This window comes from Antedon bifida, chromosome 5 (genome assembly GCF_963402885.1).
Source record: "Antedon bifida chromosome 5, ecAntBifi1.1, whole genome shotgun sequence".
Taxonomy (NCBI): Eukaryota; Metazoa; Echinodermata; class Crinoidea; order Comatulida; family Antedonidae; genus Antedon; species Antedon bifida.
The window spans coordinates 2,142,360-2,167,822 of NC_136230.1; the positions used below are offsets into that span (position 1 = coordinate 2,142,360).

At 32.4% G+C, this 25,463-nt stretch overlaps 2 protein-coding genes across 4 annotated transcripts in view; both read right to left on the reverse strand.

The window, feature by feature from the left end:
- Positions 1-22: 22 nt before the first annotated feature.
- LOC144842244 (glycerophosphodiester phosphodiesterase domain-containing protein 5-like) lies at positions 23-12,643 on the reverse strand. Of its 2 annotated transcripts, XR_013612111.1 has the most exons (15): positions 12,585-12,643; positions 10,612-10,789; positions 9,557-9,660; positions 8,878-8,971; positions 8,393-8,551; positions 7,668-7,758; positions 7,304-7,449; positions 7,007-7,089; positions 6,362-6,512; positions 5,986-6,207; positions 5,537-5,697; positions 4,905-5,052; positions 4,388-4,470; positions 2,871-3,993; positions 23-2,833 (listed from the first exon to the last, which is right to left on the reverse strand). XR_013612111.1 is itself a non-coding variant. In XM_078698656.1 (14 exons), exons 2-14 carry the CDS (start codon positions 10,735-10,737, stop codon positions 3,747-3,749), a joined length of 1,815 nt encoding a protein of 604 aa, XP_078554782.1. In that variant the 5' UTR covers positions 10,738-10,789; positions 12,585-12,643; the 3' UTR covers positions 23-3,746. The 2 variants fall into 2 exon arrangements, 1 of the variants encoding a protein (XP_078554782.1); XM_078698656.1 differs by having other exon boundaries at positions 23-3,993.
- A 3,674-nt stretch (positions 12,644-16,317) lies between these two features.
- The window catches only part of LOC144842862 (diacylglycerol kinase delta-like), a 51,815-nt gene continuing 42,669 nt past the window's right edge, over positions 16,318-25,463 (reverse strand). The window contains exons 16-28 of one of the 2 annotated variants that reach the window (XM_078699419.1): positions 25,404-25,460; positions 24,596-24,707; positions 23,677-23,739; positions 22,386-22,496; positions 21,656-21,860; positions 21,079-21,327; positions 20,474-20,592; positions 19,751-19,862; positions 19,207-19,302; positions 18,670-18,780; positions 18,440-18,539; positions 17,888-18,027; positions 16,318-17,304 (exon numbers count right to left, since the gene is read on the reverse strand). In XM_078699419.1, coding sequence (XP_078555545.1) covers positions 17,170-17,304; positions 17,888-18,027; positions 18,440-18,539; positions 18,670-18,780; positions 19,207-19,302; positions 19,751-19,862; positions 20,474-20,592; positions 21,079-21,327; positions 21,656-21,860; positions 22,386-22,496; positions 23,677-23,739; positions 24,596-24,707; positions 25,404-25,460 — 1,610 coding nt within the window. In that variant the 3' untranslated portion in view covers positions 16,318-17,169. The remainder of the gene's footprint in view (positions 17,305-17,887; positions 18,028-18,439; positions 18,540-18,669; positions 18,781-19,206; positions 19,303-19,750; positions 19,863-20,473; positions 20,593-21,078; positions 21,328-21,655; positions 21,861-22,385; positions 22,497-23,676; positions 23,740-24,595; positions 24,708-25,403; positions 25,461-25,463) is intronic. The other variant, XM_078699420.1, reaches the window with a different exon arrangement.

The following is a 25,463-nucleotide window of genomic DNA, read 5'->3' on the forward strand; positions in this document are numbered from 1 at the left end:
TTGCGCACGCGACTGCAGCCATGCATATGGCCTTGTTCTTTATACAGAAACAACAAATAAAACACATCAATAACAACAATGCACGTTTCTTTGAATCTTTAAGTAACACATAAATATATAAATCTAAATTATTTCTGTTTTAGTGATATTTAAACAAAGATCCAACATTAACTTTAAACATTTAGGAAACGAGTACACCTTTTAAACTGCTTGTAAATATTTAGGTATATTAAATATAATATGAACAAAGTATCCTATTTAACACTTGGTTAAAGTTAAATAAACTTAGACGAGACACAAAGTTGGTCTGAAAAATCTAAGAACAATTCATTGTGCTAATACCACTATGATAATATGACCAGTAATATGAATGTACCTAATAAGGATGTGTCTATATGTCGGTAGGATTTATCTAAATAACATTTAATGTCCATACTTTAGGTTACTATATGTGCACAATATCTCAATATATTATAATAATTATATTTAAGTACATACTATTGAATCTTATAATTGTATAAGTATAACCTTATATTATCATATATAAGTATCAATATACCAATCCACTTATATAAGTATCAGTTGACTTGGTATCTATATACACTATCATATATAAGTACAGTATTTATATACCAATCCACTTATATAAGTATCAGTTGACTTGGTATCTATATACACTATCGTATATAAGTACAGTATTTATATACCAATCCACTTATATAAGTATCAGTTGACTTGGTATCTATCCATACATCAATCTACTTTATAAGTATCTCTTAACTTATTTAAGTACAATCCACTTTATAAGTACCAATTAAACTGGTTTTAATCCACTTACATTATATATACAGTACACCAATGAACATATGTATGAATTTATACTCTATATAGTAGTTTAAATTAATCAAATATAACATGGTGAAATTGCATAATAGATGCCTAGCATCAACAACACCATTGGCATAGCAACATGGAATGTATCAAATGTGAAGAAGACAATGTACAACAGCCAATGGTATATCAGAAATGAAAGATAACAAAAACAAAATACAGTGTGCTTGTTGTTTGGGAAATTTAAAGGAATCACATCAATGAAAATATTATGAAATTATTCTTAAGCTCTGTCTACACTAGTAGAAAAAAATGTGATGTGCCCAAATATGATAGTGATATGTCCAAATATGGTAGTGATATGACATCATCATGTCCATATATGGGCACATCACATTTTTTTTGTCACATAGAGTTTCATAGTGTAGACAGAGCTTTAATCAGTATAATAGCAATATTAGTGATGAGGTCTGTTTTTTTACATAGGTAAAGGAGACTATAAAAAACAATTTACAGATATACTCCAATTGCAGGTCAAAGTTCACAATATGGATGCATTTTACACATAAAACTAAATTAAAATAAATCTCTTCAAATTCTGGCTACTGCATTGCAGCAACACTATAGTATATAAAATAAACAGGATTTTAAAATATATACAGAGCAGAAGGTAGATATGCAGTTTAGAGCAACAATTTTGTTTTTCTTTAATAAACTAACTTAAACATCACAATTTAACATAATTTTCTTTTGTTATACTGCTTAAAAAAACACCTTTCCAATAAAATGATAAATAAAATAATTACATTTCAAAATATCTATATTGTATTCCATATCATTATTCGTTAAATTCAACATTTATTTTTACACAATTTGCCCAAAACGATGGGAATTTACAACAATGCAATGTTATTTATAAAACTTTTGTGGGATTTTACACAATAGGTTAAAGTACAACTAAGGCACATTTTGTGCATATTCTAAATATTCAGCAAATTGAAAACTTTCGCTTTTGATGAAATCATCGACGTTATTTTGAAGAAACTACAAGAGATATAACTTGATACAACAATGATAAATCTAAAGCTCTGTCTACACTATCAAACTACCCAAATATAGTAGTGATATGCCCAAATATAGTAGTGATATGCCCAAATATGGTAGTGAAATGGCACCATCATGTCCATATATGGGCACATCACATTTTTCTGTCACATAAAGTTTGATAGTGTAGACAGAGCTTAACATTCTAGCCGTTTTTTTGTGTTTTTGTTACGATGTTGTTAATATTCAAATGTATCAAATGGTCACACCTTGAGTACATACACTTAGTGTACAAGACTGCTTGCTACTACATGAGGCACAATTTTATATGCTTTGGTGTTTTTTTTTACCCCAAGGTGAACATTTCTAACTTCTAATTTGATTGAAATTTAACATAAAAATATCTACACACTCTGCCTTAAATAATATGAAATGGGAAACAAATTAATTACCACCCTTCCCAACAATCACCTCCCTGAGCTGAGCCTGATACGATTCTTTTCTGAAAACAAATCTAAATATACATAAACAAAATTTAATACATTTGAATACATTATAAATGAGGTTAATTATAAACAGAATAACGTTTGATTAAAATGACTTAAGTATTAATGATAAAAGAAAAGATTTTGTTTAAAAGTTAAATAAATAATAATAATAAATATTTAAAATAATAAATATCAAAATTATTCTAATTAATTATTCAAGAAAAATAAATTATAATAAAATACATATTTCAGTTTAATTCCTATTATTATTTATAGGAAATTTCAGTTTTGAGTTTCAAGAACCTCTTAGTCTTATTTACCACTCTGTCTAAGTCAGCTCTTACTAACACCCATACAATATCTTATATCATTTTCAGTAATATAGAAGCGGATCAGCGCTAGGGACGTGCACTCCCACTTTAGACAGCTAAAATGAAATTATAGACTACTATTTGATATCCATTTAGACTCTTAATATTAAATGTTAGTGCTGCCACATTTAAAAACTCCTGGATCAGCCCCCTGTAATATTTCTGGCCTGTTTGGAGTTTTTCTATATCTGTCCAATTTGTATATATTCAGCAATTTGCCTTTGGATTTATATATATATATTTAAGTATCATTTATATATATATATACGTATATGCCTGTGGTGTTTATATATATACATATATATATAATTCTTACGGTAAATAAATTAATAACAGGCAGAAAATTTAAGGTACATGAATTAACCTCAAACTGTAACAATAATACGATATTTAAATTGCAATAACAAAATAAATACTAATTATTCTTATCTAAATCCCATTTTATTGAATAATATTGTTTGTGGCGATGTAAAAACATTTGTTTAAGCTAATAAACTTATAAAACTACCCTGACTTTTTCATTGTTCTGTACTTGCATAGAGCACTTAATCTATGCGGAAGTGTCAAGGGCAGTCAAGTGTGTCAAGTGCAGCCAAGCATGTCGAATGCAGTCAAGTGTGTCAAATACAACCAAGCAAAACAGATTTACTATTATATATATTTATCAATTTTTTTGCTTAAGTCATTTATTTAAGAAAAAAAATATTCACAAATATTTGCTTACGGTTATTTTTCAAATCATGAACTTGTTTTTATGAAGTAGGGAAAATCTGAACGCAGGTATGTATGTATTTAAAAAATGGTGGGTACTTAAAATGTTAATGGCACTGTCACTGTAGGGTAGAAAATCTATAAAATAAATTTTAAAGCTGCTTTTAACTGCAATAATGTGTTTTTTTTTTGGCATTTAATTTTATTTTAATTTGGCAATTTTGGCAGCAGAAATAAGGTGGTATTTATCAAAGCACCTTCTGTGTCAACGTAAAGCAATAATTGTGTTTCCAATTTCTGATTACATCTGTAACTTCACCTCATTGTACGCTCCTTGTTCTACAACTTGATTCTCCACAAGTATGGACTGATCGCCATCGGCGGCTGCTAATGGTGCTGGTATTGTGGTACCATTAGCAGCTGCTGAGTTACCTTGTAGGTCGTATAATGGGTTAACATCATCCGGTGTTCGTCCGCTGTTGTAGCGTTTTCTTTGCATGTTGATAGAGACCGTCTCTTGGTCTGCAATTCTACTAGGATTTTGCAACCTTAAAAACGAAACAAAACGGCAAAGATTACTAACAAATTCATAGTGGGATACTCTTGAAAAAGATACTAGGCACAGAAATGAGATCAACTACAGATAGACAGAAGGTAAAGAGAATTGTTGTAGCAAAAGTTGAGAGATGTCTTACAAAAGGAGAGGCCAACTACCATCATCTCTCAAGTTGCATAATACTAATAATAATAATAAAGTAATGCACAGTGTAGAACATAATTAAAGGTATTTATTCTCGTCCTCAAGCTTTACTGGATACTGGGGAAATTTGGATTAGGTCCAACATACCAACGGCAGCGAGCGCCTATACGCAGCAATTTATTAGTAAACAGATGTGAGTACCAGACTTGGTAAAACCCCAAACAGCAAAGGAATGGCTTTACCTTTGAATAACAAATATAATGAGAACACAGAGCACAGAGACTCCATCTACAACAGTCCAGATGATGAGGTAGATTGATGGATCCTGTCAAAAATAAGATACAACTCATGATTAAATGCTCTCAAAGGTTAGAAGCTAACTGTAATGCTCTGTCTACACTATCAAACTTGTGTGACAAAAAATGTGCCCATATATGGATATGATGTCATATCACTACCATATTTGGGCACATCACATTTTGTTGTCACATACAGTTTGATAGTGTAGACAGAGCATTATTGATGATGATAATGATCACAATGACAACAATAACATGAGATAATGAGCAACATTTTTGTTCTTCACAGCACGCACTATGCAGCTATTGAATCTAACTGTCATTCTGCATGTGTCACGTTTCATGAATTTTCCACTCAACAACTGCATACTTGTGCGGCAAGTAGTGAAGAAAAGTCGCTCAAGGGACAAACAAGATCGTTGAAAATACAGAAATTGAGTCAAATCTTAAACATACTTACTAGATACCAAGCAGGTGAAGATACATCCTGCAGAAGTTGAGGTGAACCAGATGTAATGGAGTGTGCACCCACACACCAATACACTGAAAACAACCACCACTTATTCACGACATACACTGAACTATTGATACTCGCGTTCTTGAAAGACCTTAGAGATAAAAATATCAATAACTAAAATTGTGTTATGATCAACCTTAGTAGCGGTGGCGTAACGCAGAGGCCTGAGGCCCCTGCTTTAGGAACCCTAAGTGGCCATCCAACGATGGAGGCCTCGGGTGTTTTTAGCCTTTTTGACATATTTTAAGGGCCCCCATAAGCTTTGGGGCCCTGGGTTTAGCCAGTGAGCGCTCATCCTGTTACGTCACTGCTTAGTAGTGGATACAGTAGTAGCAATGATCAATATTTTAGAGTAAATAAACATTTTGTTGTTATTGTAGTTATTGATATAAATAACTTCTTAATACCTTATTGCTTTTTAAGGGTCTTAGCTTAAAAGCTTTGCTTATTTTAAGTTCTCTTTTCCATAACTATTTGATGACATATTTGTACATATCCTTAGTTATAAATTGATGCTGATTGATAATTAAAAATCTGTAACAAAGAATTATTTTAACTATTTTTGTTCAAACTACCTTATTTGTTCATCTTCTATTTCATAAAATGCAGCATTGACTTGACTCAAATTCTTTTCTCGCATTTCTTCAATGCTGTATTTAGCGCCCTCAAGTGTCTGTATGAAACCTGGCGCCTGTTCTTCAACCCATGATCTATTTGTCTCCGGTAACCACCATACCTAATATACAAGATAGGATGACGTAAATTAGTAGTAGTAAGAGAATGGAAATACAAATAAAACAATAGAAAAATACAGTAGAACACATCCTTTTGCACACACCTCTATTAAGGGGACACCTCTATTTAGGGACACCTCTATTTGGGGGACACCTCTATTAAGGGGACACCTCTATTTAGGGACACCTCTATTCAGGGACACCATTATTAAGGGGACACTTTGTTCGGTCCAGAAGGTGTCCTCTTAATAGGAGTTCTACTGTAAAAGCCAAATGACAAACTTTCTAACCTGATCTTGTTTAATACCAGACTTAAGCGTCGTATTAACAACAAGCTGTAACCATGTCGAATGGTATGGATGATATGACGGCGGCTGACGAATATCAAATAGAACACTCTTATTATACATCATTGCTATGTTTAATAGCTCCTCATACTTCAGAATCTTCTGGTTCGGAAACGTGCTTTTGATATTGTCGGGAATTGATTTTACTGTACGGAACGGATCACGCTGAAACCAAAACACAATGTTGAAATATTGCAGATTGTATTCACTACTATATACTGTATTGAAAGTGATTACATAAATAAAAAACAGGGAAAATATGGAAATGTCTACATCCTACTAAATAATCAAGCAATGAATATTTAAGAGTTGGTTTTACCTGAATAAACCAGGATCCCGCATCTAGTTCTTTAAGATCTGAGATGTTAAAGGTGCTCGCAAGATCCCATTCTCGACTGGGAAATATTTCTTTTACATTTGTTGTCCTTGCAAGGTTGGAATCATGCATCAGGAATGGTACACCATCCCAACTAAGAAATGAAATGATCATTAATAATATAACATATTTATTGTTAATAAATTATATAGTAACACTTGTATGTGTACATGACAAGTGATGTTATGTTTAGGAACAGGGGAGTAGTATTAAAAGTACAAATACAGTTGTCAAACCTCTATCAATGGGACACTTCGCCGTGTAAACGAATACTACGATCAATCAACCCTTATTCAAGGAGACACTGAAGGTGTCCCCTTAAGGGGTTATACTTTTATACAACTCTCATATTGTACATGAACGAATACCTGTGGATAAGGCAGCTTAAAGTTGACCTCCACTCAGACTTTCTCAGCTTATATTATGTTTAAGTATGTTTAATTGAAAGTGATTACATTAAAAAAAAACAGGTAAAATATGGAAATACTTTCCAAAAACTCATTTCTAAAAAATCGGTCAGAAAATAGTTCTTTTAAATACATTACATTTTTTCAGTAACTTAGGGAATACTAGTTTACAATTACTTACCTTATTGACACGTCACTTTCCAAACCAAATACATTATATTTCACCGCCTGTTCAAAAGCTACCCTAGTGTTTTCAGGTGCCAGCTAAAAAGTAGATAAATATGGCAATGCAACAAATACTTTTACTGATATAATAACTGAATTTCCTGGCTTAAGCCTTGTTCGCACTGGAAATTAGGCAGAAATTTTACAAAATTAAGTCCAGTGTGATCAAGGCTTTAGTAGTCAAGAAAAACAAGACATATTAATTATTATACACAATGTAGTCAAAATATGGATAAGTATTTAAAATAAGTACCTGTTGAAGGCCTCTATGTGCCATGATGCGTGGCCTAATCGGTAGCTCGTCCGACGATATAAAGCAAGGATTGTGAATCAAGAGCGGGCTAAGGTATATAAATATCAGCACAACAAGGTATATGGTAAGCTGAAGAATTTGAAAACCTGAGAAAACAAACAAGTTATGTTTCATTTCATTTTTCATTTTACTTTTATTTCGGAAACAAACTTCCATAGTTACAAAATCAATTGCATAAATAAGTTTTTAAAAAAAGTCAGACACAAAAAAAAATACACTGGTATTACATCATCTCAGGATCTCCATCATTATTGATCATCATTAATTATAAATGATATTGCTTGTTAGGAGACATGTAAATTACCTGGGGATGACTTAAAGAATAGTTTAGCAAAAGGCCATGTGAGAAGTGTAAGCAGAACCACGGTAACAAGTTGAAGTATTGGTGCTGAGATCTACAAAAAAATAAACAAATATAATTGTTATCATTATAGTATTTTAATTAGGTACAACAAACTAAATGTGCTTTTCTAGTTTTGGTTTTCCCTAACCCATGGTACAAGCACCCTAGATTACCTTACCATGGACAACCTTATATCACAAGTGACCTTTTACCATGGTAACCTTATATCACGAGTGACCTTTTACCATGGTGACCTTCAAGTGATCTTTTACCATGGTAACCTTATATCACGAGTGACCTTTTACCATGGTGACCTTATATCACAAGTGACCTTTTACCATGGTGACCTTATATCACAAATGATCTTTTACCATGGTGACCTTCAAGTGATCTTTTACCATGGTAACCTTATATCACGAGTGACCTTTTACCATGGTGACCTTATATCACAAGTGATCTTTTACCAAGGTGAACTTATACCCAGGGTATCCTTATACCATGGAGGTAAAATACATCTATGCTTATACCATGATGATACTGTATACCATGGTTGACCTATAGCATGGGTGACTTTCACTCTAGGTGACCTTATACCATGAGGGTCCTTATAGCATGGGTGAACTTTACCCCAGGTGACCTTATACTATGAGGTGACAAAGCAATGACCTTTGCCAGTATAGCTTTACCTGTAATGATTTATATAGCAGTTGCCATTCATCCTGCCAAATCGTTGTGATGATGATAATTGCAGCAACAGCGCCCACTATGGTGGCTATGACTAAGATCTTGTGAATCACATGTAAATGAACTTGTTGTCCAAGAAAAATATGAAATATTCCAAAAATCTAAAATAACATTTTTTAATAGTTTAAAAGCTTTTATATAACACAGTATTATGCCTTTAATTTATATACAATGGTATTGTTTATGTACTACACTAAAGCCTTGTCTACACTATTAAATTGTATGTGCCAAACAATGTGATGTGCCCATATATGGACATGTTGATGTCATATCACTATCATATTTGACCATATATCACTACCATATTTGACCATATTATCACTACCATATTTGTGCACATCACACTTTTTTTTCAATCCAGTTTGATATTGTAGACAGTGCTTAAAACAAAAATTGTTATGAACATAGAACAAGCAAAAACACTTACTATTAAGAAAGAAATATAAGAAAATACAAGAGTTGTCAAGGTGAATACAAGCAAGTACCAGTTAAACCAACTATGCAAATCTGTCCACAAATACCTAGAAAAGATTAGATTATTGATAATCATTGTTGTTATTTATTGATTTTCCACAAATAATACATAAATTTCTTTATAAATTATTAGTATAAATGTGGATGGTGGTCAAAATAAGTTTAGAAATAGACTTTAAGCAGAGACCACCATTAACAAAATTACTGTACAATAATTAAATAACTAAATCATTAATTATATATAAATGTGGATGGCAGTCAAAATAAGTCTAGAATTGTATTGGGAAAATGGTTTTATTTTCAAACTTCAATCATCGCAGATTAAGAGACATAAGTGATGACAGTATTCCATTCTCTCTCTCTCGCCAATAAGGTCAATATCAACCCCCTTTTCTGACCTCCTGGATGTTGATATTAAAATTGCACCCATCAATTGTAAATAATGTCTTTATATTGTATTGTCTGTTTATGTGGATTTTACCTTTGATCAGTAGCTTACCCAATTGGATTGAAATAATCTAATTTCGTTTTTTTTTGTCAATTTATCAAGGTACAGATTTCACTGTCATTATCATTAAACTGTTACTAGTACTTTATTACTTTATTTCATTAATTTAATATGTATACATTACCAATTGATATCATTTGCGTCATTGCCTGCTACAAACCAAAAATAGAATAATGTAGCCATCAACATAAATGCTATAATTAGGATAATAAAGAACGCCACTTCCACCTAAAAACAAACAAAAAAAGACATTATAAATTTAAAGAAGTTAAAATCAGATCTTGTAAATATTTTTAAACTTCAGTATTTTTGTAATTCATTTAAATTGAAAGAAGTTTAAATTAGATATATATTTGTAAAATTAGTAAATATTTTTAAAATTCAGTATTTTTTTGTAATTCATTTAGATAATAATGATGACATGTTTAATCCATCATCTTAGTACTGATAGATAAAACAGACTGCTTTCATGTTAAACTATAATCATAATAACACTACTAACTTAATTTCAACAATATCAATGTTCATTAACTCTTTCAATGTTTTCTGACTGACATTTAGAACATCGTAATAAAACACTTCTTTCTCATCATCATCAACAAATTGGTGGCATATGGTATAGACACAATAAAGATTATTGTAACAGCAGATATCATGTGTGCATCACGTATTATGCTGACTTGAAATATGAGATGACATAGTTACTTATAACACTAAGCATTGCCTGTATCCTAAAGCTCTGTTTACACTATCAAACTTTATGTGACAAAAAAATGTGATGTGCCCATATATGGACATAATGTCATATTATCCATATTTAAGCATATCACTACCATATTTGGGCACATCACACTTTTTTTTGTCAAACTAATTTGATAGTGTAGAGAGCTTTACCTGTAGGCAAGACACTTAAATTTGCCTCTCTCACCCAGGTGTATAAATGGGTACCAGTTAGATCAAGACACAACTTTGCGCTGATTACTAGCTTATTATTAGCTGCGTTATGGGAGTATGTTTCCATATGTGTATGATCCAAAAAACGACTGGGTAATAATGTGAAGCACTTAGAAGCATTGTGCAATAAGCGCTATGTAAGAACTAATATTATTATTATTACATTTGTATGTAGACCATCTACTAATGTTGTTATATTATGTTAAACATGAGTTTCTTACTTACCATTGTAGTTGGTTCAGTGGACTGCCGATAGCGTTTCCATCGACACCCATACAACCCAGTGATGCATGACAAACATGCATGGTTTTTATATTTTTGTTGGTTCTCTAGTTTGATATGAGAGACCATATTCGCCAATGGCGAGGTATTTCCTTCGTTATTTCTCAAGCTCTCCCCGATTCTAAAAGACAAAAAAATAATTGCTTGACAATATACCAGATTAACCACTATTAAATAAATGATTTTAAAAACATGATTACAAAAAAAAAATTAAATCTAGGATTGGCCTTACAGTTCTATGAATAAGCTGAAATTGAATGAGAAATGTGTGAAATCGTAATAGTAATGTTATGCCATATAAAACCAAATCCCGGGCAAAGAGTTAACAATAACATTTCTAAATTATATTCTTATTGTGACGAGGTCTTTGGCAGTGGCCATCTTTATCAATCCTCTCTTAAAACATTCCTCTGCCGATGTGGAATTAAAACAATTAAGCTCTGTCTACACTATTAAACTTTATGTGACAACAAAAATGTGCCTAAATATGGTAGTAATATGGCCAAATATGGTAGTGATGGACACATCAAATTTTTTTGTCACATAAGGTTTGAGAGTGTAGACATAGCTTTAAAACTAGTTTGAAATCAGAAATAATAAACATAACTAAATTCGTTTTATGATTTTAAGTCATTATTATATTCTTTTGGCATGTTTACATAACCTTTAGCAAATATAATCTGATGTTTCTATATAAAGCCGGCAGATTCTGATAAACTTATCAAAGATAAACAATGCAAATCAGATAAGGAATCATCTAAATAACCACTTATCATGTAAATACCGTACTTTAAATACCGTACTTTAAATCAGGAACGAAAATGCGTGTTCCTACATAGGTAAAGTAATGTTTTTTGATAAACACAACGATTAAAATCAAAATCATTATAGAATCTGTAAATTTAAGGTATAATCATCGATTTTGTATGGTTTGGCCGTATTTTGTGTACTCTATCTTTCAGTAGGGTCTTCATTTTCGAGGTCTTCGGTCTTTTCTTTTGATACACCTGTGCTATAATCAACTTTTCCTTTGAGAAATTAATAAGGGATTGTTAGCCGATAATGCTGTACTTCCAGACTTCAGCACTAGAAACCGATTTAAATTTAAGGTGTCCCAATGCAAATGTCAAACTTTAATTCCATGTCACAATATTACTGGCTGCACTGGTAGTGAATGAATGTAGAGAAAAGCACCTAAAATTATTGTTGACAGATGGAATTTGTCTCGTTTTTATTCTGGTCGCAGTAAAATCAACTTTTGTATTTTTTGTATGGAGAGCTGTAATAAAAATGCTTTTATTGGTTTTTTATTGCCTGTGTAATTTTCTTGGAGGGTTATTACATGGCCCACAAAAAAAAATTCAAATGGGACCATTATTATTGTAAACTCTGCTGTTCTGTTACTACATACGGTTATTTATTAGAAAAATTGGAGTAAGCATAAATTTGCTAAATACATACAACATACATACTATTACTACATAATATATTATTTAATATTACAAATAAAATATTAATTTTTGCCTCAATTGATAAATAATTTAATTGATTACCAGATCGCTGTACAAAACTATGTTGCTTGGCTTGACAATATTTATTATACCTTATTTAGTAATTTCATCAAAATCACAAATTAAATTCTACCCACGCAAGTCACACAAACAAAATATAGGTCGTCCTACTCAAACTAGTCACTGATTCACCAACGCATTCCGACTCACCGTATGCTACGCTACGTCAACATCACTGCCTGGCACTGGGCCTTAGCATAGCCATAGCTAGGCCTACCTTTTTCATCCAGTAAAACTAACATTTTAAACACTGCACTTGATTTCTAAAGATTAGTAAATATACCTTAATAACATTGATAACTTTTTTTAACTGGCTAGTCTAGTTAATCTACAATTTTAACTTACTGGTGGTTGAAACAAATTGAATGTCAAAAAGGAACCTCACGTTACTAAACGTACCATTATGATGATTCTGATCCCATCATCTCAGTGGATGTGATTGTTCGCACATTTGCGAGCGGTCCAATCGCGCTACTGGTATTATTACGTAACTATTTAAAACTACTGTAAATGGGTGGGTGTGTTAAGTACTTTGCAGAATATTTCGCACTGATGGGATCAGAATCATCATAATGGTAGTTTAGTAACGTGAGGTTCCTTTTTCACACCCTCCTGTTTGATATGCATCATGATTAATATCTAATTACTTTATGCTTCAACTGATTTGAGTCTCAGGTCAAAATTAATAATTTATGAAATTAATAATTGTGTAAATGTCACATGTCATGTATGTATGTATCATCAACAAACAAAATCACCAAAACACCAAGTAAATCATTTTTTTGAATAATTTATTTAAAACATCTTTGTATCATTAGGCATATTAATAAATAATGAAAAACATATATGTCAAAGAAAGCATATTTCAACAAATAGTTATCAATAAAATTAAAAGATAAAATAAAAGGAAACAAAACATGAAGCTTTTGACACCATAAAATGTTGTTCTTTATAATAAAAAATAATTATGTTCTAGAAATATTGATGACTAGATCACAAATATAAATACAAATCATAAAAATATATTAAATATAATATATAATTCATTATGCTTTAATTTAGTATTTGCTAACAAAATTACATTTTTTTTTTCTTTTAACAATTCAATCCATTAATACAATATTAGAAATTGACTCGTTTTGGGAACTGAACAGCGCCCCAACGTGTTTATGTCACACCATACAAAATTAGAAATTGTACAAAATAAGTGAAAAACTGTCTTGATCCCAAATTTTACAAAATCGATAGCAAAAAGTACATATTAAGCATAAAGTACTATTAGTACTAGAAACACTTACGACAATGACTAAGTAAACATAATACACCACAGATTGTACATTGAATGAAGCACAGTAGAACACCATCTTGGGACACCCCTCTTGCGACACCCATCTTGGGTCACGCATATTAAGAGGATACTTTCCCGTGAAAAGAACAAGGGGAAATTGTATGTTATTTCAAGGCAATCTAACAACACTAGGATGCTGAGCTCCGGAGATCAAAGGGTTTATCTGTGGCTGCAACATGATCAGTTCCATGCCCCTTAACAGACATGGCACACCGCAGAGGATATGTACTGTACATAGTACAATACTGTCAGTAATTGTTGCAGCCAGACCTAAGATCAAAGAACTGTTACGAGTCCTATCTTGGCAAGGTGAGCTCAGTGTCCTGTTGCTCCATTGCCTTGGTTTTTTTTTAACGAACTCCTACTCAGTGGACAATACTAAAGCTCTGTCTACATTATCAAATTTTATGTGACAAAAAAATGTGATGTACCCATGACATGATGATGTCATATCACTACCATATTTGGGCACATCACACTTTTTTTGTCAAACTAGTTTGATAGTGTGGACAGAGCTCAAGGTGTCTTCTAGGGGTTCTACTGCAGTCATGTATGCACTATCTGTGGTGTATTCTGACGATTTAATGACACACACTAAAATGATGCCAACTTCATACAATCAAGACATTGAAGATGTTCTGAGGACGTTGATTGCAACCAAATATGGATCTATCTGAGAGAGCACAGTTGGATTTAGATGTCCAGTCAATACATTTCAAAAAACCTAACTCCCAAAAAGTGGTAAGATAGGAATTACTGATAGAAATATTGATACATTTTAGTATTTTAGTTAATGAGAGAGACTGTAATGAAGTTGGCAACACTGTCTGTACAATTTGCATATACAATAGCAACTAAAGCTATAGAAAGGCCTACCAGCTTTGTTCACCATACACGGCGTAAAAACTAAGGCCTGTGCTACTATCCAAAAACGTCAGCGCTTGTTGCAACGTTTCCCGTAACACACACAGTACTAATCTTACATAGTTGATAAGAATGCATTTACTTCTCTTCCGTCTAGGCTTTCAAATAAGTTCAGCTTTGAAATTGGTGCATAGATTTCTAAACTACAAAGTCACATAAAATATCATATAAAACGGTCCATTTGTTCACGCGCCAAACGGTTTTCTCATGAATATTCATCAGTACTACAAATTTTGTAAACATATATTAATATGAATGAAGTATAAAAGATAATAAATATTCATTGTTATTTTGTAATATTTATGAATAGTAATAAATATTCATTACATTGGTTGATTTAATGAATATCAATTACAACAGTATAATATGTTCAGCTGCTTATTAAATGTAGTAGGTCCATTTAGTGGTCATGAATATTCATTAAAGATACTAATAAGAAAATGAATATTCATTAGTGATTCTTTTCTAATAAAGAACCTACACTAAACACTTCTTTGAAGAGTACTCTTTGAAACAGATCATGAATATTCATTAAATATACTAATAAGGAATAAGAAAATGAATATTCATTAGTGATTCTCTTCTAAAGAACCTGTAATTACACTAACACTTCTTTGAAGAGTACTCTTTCAAACAGATCATGAATATTCATTAAATATACTAATAAGAAAATGAATATTCATTAGTGATTTTGTTTCTAAAAACATTACAGTAAAACATTGGTTTTTTTTTTTAAATTGTTGAGGAATTCTTTCAAACAAATAAAAAATTGTCTGAAAGTTGAGTTGACAACAAGTTAGTATTGCACTCTGTGAATAAACAATAAACCTACTATGAAATCTACGATAGGCCTACATAGCTGAAAGCATCGTAACACTTAAATAACAATAAACAAACTAAATTCTCTTTTCCTATAAAGTTAAAAGTAAACAATATTTACACAATAAAAAAGTGAACGTGAAAACAATTTCATCTGGTTTCAATGTTAGCTAGATGAAACTGTTTTGACGTTTATTAGTTGGTACAATAAAACAAGGCGGATTATTGTGGCTGTCGTTTGTAACTTAATTTATACCACTGTCCCAAAAATGTTCACCCTTAAAGATAATGGAACAGTCAACATTAGCATAAACTGTGTCATAAACTTTAAAACATACATATTATAGCATCAATACCAACAAGGTAACATCAGAAATTGTAACAGTATTTAACATTTTAAATACTGTTATGATTCAGTCCAAATAATGTATCAGTTAAAATAACATTAAGATGAGAGGTTACTATGACAAGGGTACTTATTGTCAGTATTGCACCGATTCATTGCTGAATTTGCAGTCAAATATTATCACCATTATTATTTTTAATTTAATAAACTATTATTTTCTTTCTTAGCATCTGAATAAAGGATAAAAATGGTTATTCAACATTAGTACCATAAAGTTGGAGTCCATTTGGGAGAGACCATTGTATGTAAGGGTAATTAAAGAATGATGCAATACATTATTTGATATTAAGAATTAAGTGCAGCATAAGACAACGTAGAATTGCACGTTGAAACTAAAATGGTAAAACATAGCTTTTTCTATAAAACAAAGTAAAACAATCATAATTTAATTGTTTCATGGATATTTAGCTGCTGTTCATTGGTCAATTAGGTAAATTCCACAGAGCTGATTCGACAAGCAATTCACCAATCAGAACTATCAATTCCATAAACACTTCAGATTGGTCAAATGTTTTAGCAGCAATTCACCAATCAGAACTATCAATTACATAAAAAACTTCTGATTGGTCAAATGTTTTAGCAACAATTCACCAATCAGAACTATCAATTACATAAAACACTTCTGATTGGTCAAATGTTTCAACAACAATTCACCAATCAGAACTATCAATTACATAAAACACTTCTGATTGGTGAAGTACACAATTTTAAATCTTCATGTTATCAAACCTGTTTTGATACAGTTAAAGTATAAATAAAATAAATATATATTACTCTGCACACTTACACAGTAAAAGAGAAAGTTCCACACAGATTGCACACAACATATAAATAAAGATATATATACCACATAACAAATAAACACTATCTGTTGTGAAAAAATATACCATATTAACTAATAAATACTATCTGTTGTGAAGAAAAATACCATATTAGCTAATAAACACTATCTGTTGTGAAAAAATATAACAAATCAATTAATAAACACTATCTGTTGTAAAAAATAAAATAATGGTTACAGTACAATATGAGTTGATAAATTATTGAGTTTATATCATTCTAATTGAGTAGCATTTGCACCTTTCCACATGTTTGGTGGGTAAGACTGGTGGGGCATTTCTTTCGCGTATGGAGGGTGAGTTCCCTCTTAAGGGTTTCCCTAAACAAATTACTAAAACATTTATTCTTCATTCAAATTTCATACAAAAAGCGTTGTGCGTTCTTGATTTTTTTCAGGTTGTATTTAATCATGAAGATATTATTAATGATAATTAATATCTTTATGATCTATAATTAAAAATAAAAAATTTGTATTATTCAAATACTGTATAAAATCTTCACAATTCAGTCATAAATGAACTACAAAATCTATCAGAAATATTGCAAGTGGGTTTTCCAGTAATTCATTCTCTTCGTGTAAGAGATACTGTTTTTTACGGCGTTGCATGAGTTGTTGAGCTGGTCCCTGCTGCTTGCGGATATACATGCTGGTCCAAATGTTTGGTATTTAAGTCTTTAATTGCTTGAAGTATCCGTTTAATGTGTCCAACTTTACTAATACCAAGATCCTATACAGAAAATAAACATTATGGCAAATTTTCTTATAAAAGCAGTACATTGCTCACTTTAACATTGTCTACACTATCAAATGTGATGTGCCCATATATGGACATGATGATGTCATATCACTACCATATTTGGGCATGTCGCACATTATTTTTGTCAAGCTAGTTTGATAGTGTAGACAGAGCTTAAGAGACCCATGTTCCAAACCGTGAAACTAAAGTGTGAGTTCTAAAGTGTAGCATCTTTCAAATGTGATATTATTTTCATTATTATCCATTTCATCTTCAATTGTGCACACAACCACTGCAAAAACATCAACTAGTTCACATTGACATACAAAGTAGGCACAACACTAGAATAAAGCTCTGTCTACACTATCAAACTTTAGGTGACAACAAAATGTGATGTGGCCAGATATGGACACGATGATGTCATACCACATTTGGGTTATCACTACCATATTTGGGCACATCACACCTTTTTGTCAAAATAGTTTGATAGTGTAGAGATGAGTAATGATGTGTAAATTAGAATTGTAAGGCAAGTTCGTAATTGCATAGTTGAATGACATTATAGTATACTCACTTTCAGGTCACGACGTTCCAAGTTCAAAAGCTCCGCTCCTCGAATGTCATGTCGTATAAATGTGTCTTTGTACTCTCCAAATGACAGATTACTCAACCAATTGCCGACCTCTTCTACGCTCCATTGCTGTATAGCTAAAGCTATTAAAAATAATAATAATCATAATTATTTATCATATATATGCATGGTTCTTAAATCTACTTCATCCAACTCACCAAACATTTGATCTCAAAATATTAAATTATTTATATTCAATGCAGCTTATTCTTAATTGGTGTATTTCATTATAACTTTGTTTTGTTTCACTTAGTACAACTACTTAGTTTGTTTTTTTGTATTGTATAATAATGATGGAGTAAGAGCAGTTTTCTGTTTGGGCTCATGCCTATTACTTGCTCCTAGCAAGATGAAATGTAAATCGTAATTTCTAAGAACTTTTGCTGAATAAATATTATTATTATTATCATCCATGGGTACATGTCATACTTCATTCAAGTTTGAAAAGAATTAAAAGGAATATATTTAACATAATAATATACATGCACATCTTACAGGCTAGCGACGGTGAATGCTTAGACTCCTTATTCCGACTCTTAAATCGTGCCGGCATTCGAAAACGACCTTTTGATCTCTTTGATAATGATCCTGAACTCTGAAAACAAAAATTCAGGAAACAAAATTAACAAATGTTTTGCTGCAAATAATATTGATATTTATAATAAATATATGAATGTAAGAAATGTAGGCATATATTTCAGTGTAGCAATAGAAAGTTGATTTACCTCTTCATCATGACCTTTGACATGAGGTTCAACCATTGAGATATGTCGAAGTTCATTGTCAACACAGCTTAATGACTTGTACACATTGGAAATGTTTTCTTCTTGTAATTGCTGTAATAAATGAGAAATTAACAATCAAGTGAAGAAATTACATGATATATTTCAATTTAATCATATTTTATATAGATAATGAAAGGCACTGACGAATGAAAACAACTATATGATACAAATGATGTCACATGTGACAGACAACCTATGACCTACACATTGATGGAAGGGTAGAGTGAGAAAGCACATCTCAAGTTTCATGCATCGGTGATCACAAATCAAAAGCTCCCTATTATCAAACATTTGTGTTAAGCTCTGTCTACACTATCAAACTAGTTTGACAAAAAAAATGTGATGTGCCCAAATATGGTAATGATATGCCTAAATATGGTAGTGATATGACATCATCATGTCCATATATGGGCACATTTTTTGTCACATAAAGTTTGATCTCAAATAGACGGTATACATAACAATGTAAATACGTACCAATGAGTAGGCCTTTCTAGCCAAGAAAATACTGGTTTCATTATGCAGTAGTTTGATGCTATTGACAAGGTCCATGACACTCCTTCGGTTTGGTCCCTGTAAGTACATACAAAGGTAAGTAAGAAAGACTGTGTTACAAACGGCCTAGAAGCAGCACATTAGTTTATCAGATGACTAAATATAGGTAATATAACTTGAATTTTACATTTCTGGTATTTTTATTCAACATCAGATTTTTATTTTCATGCTATAGCAAAAATTATCCACCGTATATCCACCATCTTTTTTCACCTTCTAGGGAGTCACCAGACATGTTACATTAGGTTAAACTACCTAACTACTGAAAAAAAGTCTTCCTGGTATTTATGGCAGAATTTTGCCAAATTTTGTATTTGACCATAATAATAATAATAATATAATAATAATGTTTTTTTGTCTTTATTTCTGTTACAAATATTTGATTTATATACATTTAACCAGATATTATATTTAAAATTCAGTCATGTGCACCAGCATTGACTGACTTAATTTACTGTGTACTTACTTCTAGCAGTTTGCCTGCTGGGTACAACTTGTCCAGCTCTGATGAGGACGAGTTTACAAAACCCATTAATTCAGTATCAATACTGGAGTGACTCATACAAAGAACTTGAACACTAAAAAAAAATGATAACAGAACTAATGGTATTACTAGTGTGTTTTAATTTTTTTTAAATAACTACTTTAGAAGAATGACTTTTAGACGACCAGTTAAAGTTTAATATTTAAAGTTCACTTATTTCTATAAAATGTTAAAATATGCCTATATAAATATTTATTATAATTTTACATATATGTTTTCATTGTGCAATGTTTTAGAGGTATTTACCACCTGTTGGTCCTATCCTTCACTAATATGTGTTTTGTCTATTTTTCTGTATGTGCATTTTAGTAATAAATAGACCCCAAAAAAAGTCTAGTTAGAGAGAGTATTCAAAAGTCTGGTTTTGGGAGAGTTGTTGGTTTTCAAGAGTCTGATATTGGAAGAGTTGACTGTATCATAATTATCACTTTTAACCCTTACCAACATTGTGATCATCCCATTAACATCATTCCGAAACAGACTTGGGCTGCCAAAATATATCTGGTTTTCTGGAAAGTCTGATATTCAGTGTGTTTTTAATTGTAAAAATGAATTTGGAACCTTTTGGACCTCGACAAAAGTCTGATATTGAGGGATTTTCTGGTTTTCAGAGAGTCTTGTATTGGGAGAGTTGACTGTACTAACCTTCGTATAAGTCCAGCTGACATTTCACAAAACTGCTTCACATTTCCAAGTTCAAAATCTTGTAATTGTTGTTCCAGTCTTTGCTTGTCAGTCCACGACTTTAATGTGCTCTCAAAGACCTAAAAACAAGATTGAAGATCTACACTATCAAACTAGTTTGACAAAAAAAAGTGTGATGTGCCCAAATATGGTAGTGATATGCCCAATTTTGGTTGTAGTATGACATCATCATGTCTATATATGGGCACATCACATTTTTGTCACATAAAGTTTGATAGTGTAGACAGAGCTTTACACAGTGGTTCCAAATATTGTGGAAAGACTCAATGTAACGGAATATAATGAGTTGGTGGATTGGAGAGCTGAAAGGTGTAGAAGCTTGGAAACAGCACTCTTGGTTATAAAACTCTAACATTGTATATGAGAGCATCAACCTTTTACTAACCTTATCTCTGACTAACATGTGTGCTCTATTCTTTTGATTTATCTTTAGTATTTTTTTTTTAGCCGGTTCAGGTGCCACATGTGATACATATGTGACAGTGTATTATAGAATATGCCTATGCCACTGTATTATAAAATGTGCCTATGACACTGATACTAACCTTATCTCTGACTAACATGTGTGCTCTATTCTTATGAATTATCTTCATATAGCCTGGACTTTGCATCCAAGCTTCACCGTCGACTTGAACTGGAACAGGCTCATCTCCGAGTATCGTCACCTTTACCACGCGGCATTGAGCGATGCGATGATGTTGCAAGGTGATTAGCTTTGACACGGCCATCTGCATTCCGCCGAACACGGCGACAACTTCCAAGATGCGGTCATCGAATGAAGGTGCAGCAAACGTCTAGAAAACGACCAAAGACACAACTTTATTATTTGACATAGCAATGATGCTGTGAGCCTATTGTACACATAGCATACAGCTAAACTTCATTGACACCGCATAAGGCACCTAAACCTGTAATAAATTTCTGTAGTAATTAAAAATGAATGAGATTTTTTTTTGGTGGCAGTCATGAGCAATGTTATTTTAATTTTTTTTTTGGTAAAATAAACAAATTTTACATTAAATTAAAAATGACTGATTATAATTTAGCAGATTTTTTTTCCCCTGTTTTTTTGGGTAAAATAAACAAATTTGAAAATTATATCAAAAATTTGCGAAGTTTTACCTCGTCTTCTTTGCTGCCTCCCCAAAAGTTGGCCCCACCCATATAACTGGGTATGTTGAGTACAACAATGCCCTGGAGACTTGGTAATGATATCCTATATCCATCGCATTCCAGTTGAACCTTTTGTTCCAGATTACGATACGTACGATGAAGCAGTTCTTTACCACCTAACATACCATACCACATTATATTTTTTGTTCTGCTCCTGAAAAGTAAATCAAATCAAATCAATATTTATTGTCCTCAAAAACAAAAGTAAATAGAAAAATAGTCTTTTGATACTAAAGGAAACTACCAACAAACGGGTAAAACAAACATTAAGTAAAAACAGAAACAATAGTAGTAAAGTAGGGTTTGCACTACACCGTATATGTAAATTTTCATTAGGCCTACTGTAAATAAATACATATCCTCGGGTATAATCCCACTTCTGTTCTAATCCCACTTCTGTTCTAATCCCACTTCTGTTCTAATCCCACTTCTGGTCTAATCTCACCCCTACTTCATGTCTGATTTCACAACCAGGCATATCTCCGGGTATAGTCCCTTTTGGTCTGGATGTAGGCCTCTCTCTAGCCAGTTCAGATGAGTTTTTACAAGAAATGTTTAACAATCATGTTTTTCCCTGAATCAGGGATTCCTCGGGTATAGTCCCACCCCCAAAGTCGGCCCAATTTCGTGTTCTAGGGGTGGGTATTATACCAGAGGATATACAGTAATTCTTACTTACTTGCATTTTTCTGGATGCTCTTCCCTCCTAGTGTGAAAGTCAAGAGCAATCTTCGCATCAAGTCCAATACCAAAATAGTTATTCATCACACATTTCTCAGTATACCCAATCCTACAAAAAACAGTTTAAGATACATAATTATTGTATTTAGCAAACATCCGTCAAAGGCAGATCCAGAGGATGGGGTGCAGCAGAACCCCTAACATTTTAAAAATTACAATGCAAAAATAGGACATTAGGTTTGGGTTTTAGGTTTCACAATTGTTACAGTGAACACTTCGATTTGATTTGCTGGCACGGGACTCGTGCCGGAACAGGTGTGAAAGATGATTAATACAGTCTCAAAGACTTGCCAACAACAGTGGAACCACACCCATTCATAATATATGGACACTCCTATTTGGAGGACAACTCTATCAAAGAGACACTTAAAGTTTCCCCTTAATAGGGGTTTTACTGTATATTAGTTTTGGCAGTTTAAAAGTGTATGCCTTGTTTTAGTAGTGGTGTACAGGTACTCAGGCAGAGCAAGTGTTACACATAAAAACATGCTCACATCATAGCCAATTATTATTATAACAACAAAATGAAGCATTCAAATAACATAAACAAATATTTAATTAGAAACAAACTACTGTAAATGTTAAGCATTCAATTTTTGAACATTTGCGACAAGAAAAACAAGAATTGTTTTCATACACAAACTGACACGTCATTGTCTGTAATTTGGAAACAAAAGATTAGGTATTAAGCTCTGTCTACACTATCAAACTAGTTTGAAAAACAAAGTGTAATGTGCCCAAATATTGTAGTGGGGATTGTTATCTAGGCCTACTGAATATGTATTCAGTGGCCATCTACAATGATTAAACACTGTACACACACAACATGTTCAACTTTGACCCCTTGTTTTACACTTTTCAACAAACATACTAAATTAAACATAGCATTCCATAAGATACATTCACATATGGTAAAGTGCAAACACATTAGTATGTTGTCCAGTCACTGGGGGGGGGGGGGGAGGGGGGGGGGTTGTACAGTCACTGAAGGGGGTGGGGGATTCCCTCAGCATGTAAATTTATTTGTATGTGTCGTCAGCCAACGTGTTGCTTGTCAAATTGCGTTGAGTGGACGTTCTTTAGGAGATTGGAGGGAGCGCGGTGGCTGCTTAGTGAGGCATGCAACATCAATGAAGAATAAATTGAGTAAAATTAAACATGAAATGAATCAGACACAAAAAAACAAAAATTAATGGGTAAGAGGCAGGTGTAGCGGCGGTGGCACAAACCTGTCTTCTAATTTCTGTGCAGGTAGGGGGAAAAGTCCAAGGGCGGCATTACGCAAACCAAACCTAAAGATATAAGAATAGAAGAAAGAAAAAAAATACACAAAAGAATGAAAATGGTAGACAAAGATGGGAATCAACGAATAAACATGATGGAAAAGGTGTGATAATTAATAATAATAACAAAAATGATCAAATTACTATGATAAAAATCTGATATTAGGTGCAAAAAATATTTTAAAATAAATTTATTAACATATTGACTGTAAGTTACAAAAGTTTTTGCCAGAGTGCCATGGGTCGTAGTTGAACTAACAGGAGCGGATTCAAGGAAAGGAGCGCTCTTTCACCTACCCCTGGATCTGCTACTGACAAGCTTTGAATTCTATTTTTAGTAATAAAAGTGGCGCTTTTGATAGCAGTCAACATGTTATTGTGACAGTTTCGTTCTCACTTGGACGCAACGCAAGAATGTAAGCTTATTGATGATGGATCAGCAGAAACCAAGCGATTGGTCAACAATTGCGCCTACGTTGTTGAATTGCATCCAAGTGTGAAGCTAGTTTCTTCAATCAGTGATAGGCACATACCAACTACTACCACGTATTACCAAGCTGCAAGGTCCAACCTAACCTAAAGCTCTGTCTACACTATAAAACTAGTTTGACAAGTGTGATGTGCCCAAATATGGTAGTGATATGCTCAAATATGGTAGTGATATGACATCATATTGTCCATATATGGGCACATCACATAATTTCACATAAAGTTTGATAGTGTCGACAGAGCTTAATGTGGTATTCATAGGTTTCTGGTACTAACATCTGCCTGTATCCATATCTTCACTCTCAAATTGGTAGGAATTAGCTATTTCAATTGTGTCTAAACTGACCTAGACTTTGTTTATTACATTAATACTTACACAGACTCAAGGTTTTTATCCATAAGAGGAGATACAGCAGCACACAGAGCATCCGCGTTTGCTAACAACACTTTGCTTACGAGCCCACCGCATAAAGCATTACCCCCAACGCCTGAAAAAAGGGTTTATTTTGATATTATCATCTCATTATCTATTTTATTGATTTAGCTATATTTTTACCCTTGAAAAAAAAAATTTATTTAAATTTTTGTTGTTAAATATGCTAATTTTAATGTCACATAATAGTTATTCACTTGACCAAAAATTGGATCGAACAAAAACTTTTACCCAAAAAAGTTGTCATTTAAAGCAAAAAATGGTTTTGGTTGGCAATTTTTTTGTCTTTTTATAAGTGATAACATTATTTTTTTATACTGTATATATTTTTTCTACAGAAATTATTACCTTTATTAAAACTGCGAAATGCCATATTCAAAGTATTTTTTTTATATTAATCTTTATTTTTCATGCTTTTTGGGGGACAATACATCTTTAACATATATTTTTATTGATTTAATTTCTCCAATTTTTGGCACGAATAAGACAGGGCCTTAACAGTTGGTAGTTGGTTAACACAGAACAATACAGAAACTATCAAAACAAAGAAAGTAACCACAACTATAGACATTTACAAAATAACGATTGATTTACGATTCATGACAGCTGTTTCAGTTTTCTTCATAATTAGGTTTTTCGATCCAATAATGATTTACACGTATATCTATTTCTTGCAAAATTTATGACCTGTGTCAATTCTGGTTATCTAAGACGGTGTTCATCATTTATTGTTAATCAAACGTTGACTTACTTTTACTAAGCACAGGATTACTTCTCCCTAGCGTGGGCGTAAATAGTGTGTCTAACCCTG

What these genes read in the sequence shown, in the direction of transcription:
- LOC144842244 (XM_078698656.1), bottom strand. Translation starts at nt 10,737, where the DNA reads ATGGTCTCTCATATCAAACTAGAGAACCAACAAAAATATAAAAACCAT. An exon ending in GACGCAAATGATATCAATTG is followed by an intron (nt 8,972 to 9,556) that starts GTAATGTATACA and finishes AATCTTTTCTAG; the next exon opens with GTATTTGTGGACAGATTTGC. An exon ending in CTGGTATTAAACAAGATCAG is followed by an intron (nt 5,698 to 5,985) that starts GTTAGAAAGTTT and finishes CTTGTATATTAG; the next exon opens with GTATGGTGGTTACCGGAGAC.